The 2,546-nt window shown below is 31.6% G+C and overlaps 1 protein-coding gene across 1 annotated transcript; it reads right to left on the bottom strand.

The window, feature by feature from the left end:
- Positions 1-1,383: 1,383 nt before the first annotated feature.
- Positions 1,384-1,899, bottom strand: LOC149550467 (RING-H2 finger protein ATL40-like). The gene has a single exon (XM_089794474.1). It carries the CDS (start codon positions 1,897-1,899, stop codon positions 1,384-1,386), a length of 516 nt encoding a protein of 171 aa, XP_089650600.1.
- Between the last annotated feature and the right edge of the window lie 647 nt (positions 1,900-2,546).

Here is a 2,546-nt window from a genome sequence, read left to right as displayed (position 1 = left end):
TGAGATAAACTTTTCTATTACTTTGCACATGTTCCTAATATAATATAAAATTCTCTATGTTTTTTAGGCATGGAGGAAGTCCCTTGTAAATATACCAAAAATCCATTATTAATTTATAGACTAAAGTGAGTATAAAATATGATGTGAAATCATGCAAGTACACCTTTTTTCTAACATTACAAGTACTAGTTGAATGGCTTGATTAGAGTCCTCATTTAGGTGCTAGACCATTGACATCATTCTTGATAAAGATAGTGTATGAAAATATATCTATTGTTTTGAAAAAATTCTTCTCCTCCTACTTCTCTTGTTCTCCTTCCCCTTCTTTACTAGGACACGTTTACTATAATTCACTAGTCTAGTTAATATAAATCTCTATCATACTATGACATCATCTAGTCTAACTATATTGCAATAATAACATCCAACTAGCTCACACTAGACATGTCATATTTTTTTAGCACATACCGACTAATATCAAGTAGATATTTGAAAGAATTATCATATTGTCATAATTGATTCTTTTATATAAATTTATTTAATAATATTTAACTTAATACGTTCATAAAATTTTGAATTAATAGAAGAAAGGCTAAAAGTTCTATCAAATGATTAATAGGCAACAATTTTTTTAGCATTTTTAAAAAAATAATACATATATTAAACAAAAACATATATACACATGTACTAATCAACCAACAAAACTGTTAAGTTGATTTTGCTCATAAGATTAAGTATAGTTGTATAATTCAATAAAAAATTTAAGTAGATATGATTATAGGTGAATTGCCAAAATTCCAAAGAAATTATTGAATACATGAAAGAGCAATTTCTCTTCACAGAGAATTTCGGCCACCTTTATACATCACATACTAACGAAAAATTAAGCTTGGAAAAAAAAAGTCAACTTTGACTATTTAACTTGTTTAGTGTTGGAATGAAGCTTAGTATGTGATGTTTAAGTGGTGGCTCTATTTCCCCTTATACTTGAATAGATGGGTCCAAAAGGTAATTTCAACTTTTGAATATTATGAGTTTAAGGAAATTTTGCTTCAAATAAACCCTTTAATAGTACAAGTGCGACCAATAATAATTTGTATTAAAATGTGGAGCTCTTACCCAGTTTGAAATCACCAATCTTGGATGAATTTCCTTAAAAATGATTTGAAATGTTGGCATAATCTGATCTAAAAATTATATAGTCTAATGATGATTTATTAGCAATTCAATCCCAAAATCTTGTTCAACATATATGAGCTATGAAAACTAATTCTTTCGAATGAACATCATAGATCCTAATGATGAAAAACAATAGACAGATGGAGCTTACATTCAAATGGCGAATTGCCTTTCTATTCAATTAGTCCATATGATCAAAACATTTCAACCACCATTTTCTACTGTTACTGCATCAATAACAGCCGAAACCTCCTGGATAGTTGTATCTGAATCAACTGGTTTGATAGGAAGTTCAAGAGGTTGAACCCAAGTTCTACAAAGAGGACAAGTGGAATTAGTTTGCAACCATTTATCAATACATTCTATGTGAAAATTGTGGTTGCAATTGGGCAGATGCCTTGTACTTTGATTCTCCTGAAATTCACAAAGGCAAATTGTACATTCAGAATGAAGCCCATTTTGGAAACTCTTTGAACCATTCTCATTTGTGGGAATATTGTGAACCACTGCAGGATTGAAACCAATTCTTACAACCATCACCTGATCCTCAGAGATATTATTTACATTATGTGGGGGAGCTTCTGCTGCTTCTCTTCTCATCCATGGCTTCCATCCAGGGAATAGAAAAATCCAGAGAAATAGAAAGATGAAGACAAAGAGCCCAAGTGTGCAAGCCACCGTAATAATGTTTCCAATGAGATCATGATTTTGGGAGCTCATGGTTAAACAGCCTTCACAATAAAAGTCTCTTAATACTGAATTACTTAGGTTGTGTATGATAATACATTATTAAACATGCTATGCTGGAGCAAAGCGATGATTGGGTTCTCATAATTTGGGTTGATGCTTTCAATTGTACTAAGTGTTGGACATTTTCTGTTTATTTAAGAATTTAAACTATATTGTTTGACAAATAATGTTCCATATATTCACAAAAAGCTGAACAGAAATAGTCTCACTCCGAAAGAGAAAGAAAACGCCATCATTTAGAGACACAAGTAAGATCAAGTTATTATTGATTTTGTACCAAAGCGGGCCTAGTTTTTTCCAATTAGGTTAGGGCTTCTTTTAAAACTTTAACTAATAGTAGTACTTAAATGATAAGAAGACGTTTAGATGGTGTTCGTTGATTGGAGAAGTAGACATGGTGGGGTTAAACTAATGTCCTTGGGTGGCTTTCACAGAAGAAATTCGTCAAATAAACCAAAAATGGGGATCAGGCTGAGAGCACCACCAAGCCTGATTGGGACATTCTTGCTCAATTGCACGTATGCCACTCGCTATATGAACAATTCTTGATTTGTGCAACCTTCAATTGATTACCATTTCATTGAAATTATATTGAAAAAGGAATCTTGAAAATTAAT

This window comes from Cupressus sempervirens, chromosome 7 (genome assembly GCF_028749045.1).
Source record: "Cupressus sempervirens isolate cs-2001-9-10 chromosome 7, ASM2874904v1, whole genome shotgun sequence".
NCBI lineage: Eukaryota > Viridiplantae > Streptophyta > Pinopsida > Cupressales > Cupressaceae > Cupressus > Cupressus sempervirens.
The sequence above is the reverse complement of the archived record's forward strand: the minus strand, read 5'-3'. Positions and strand labels throughout refer to the sequence as shown.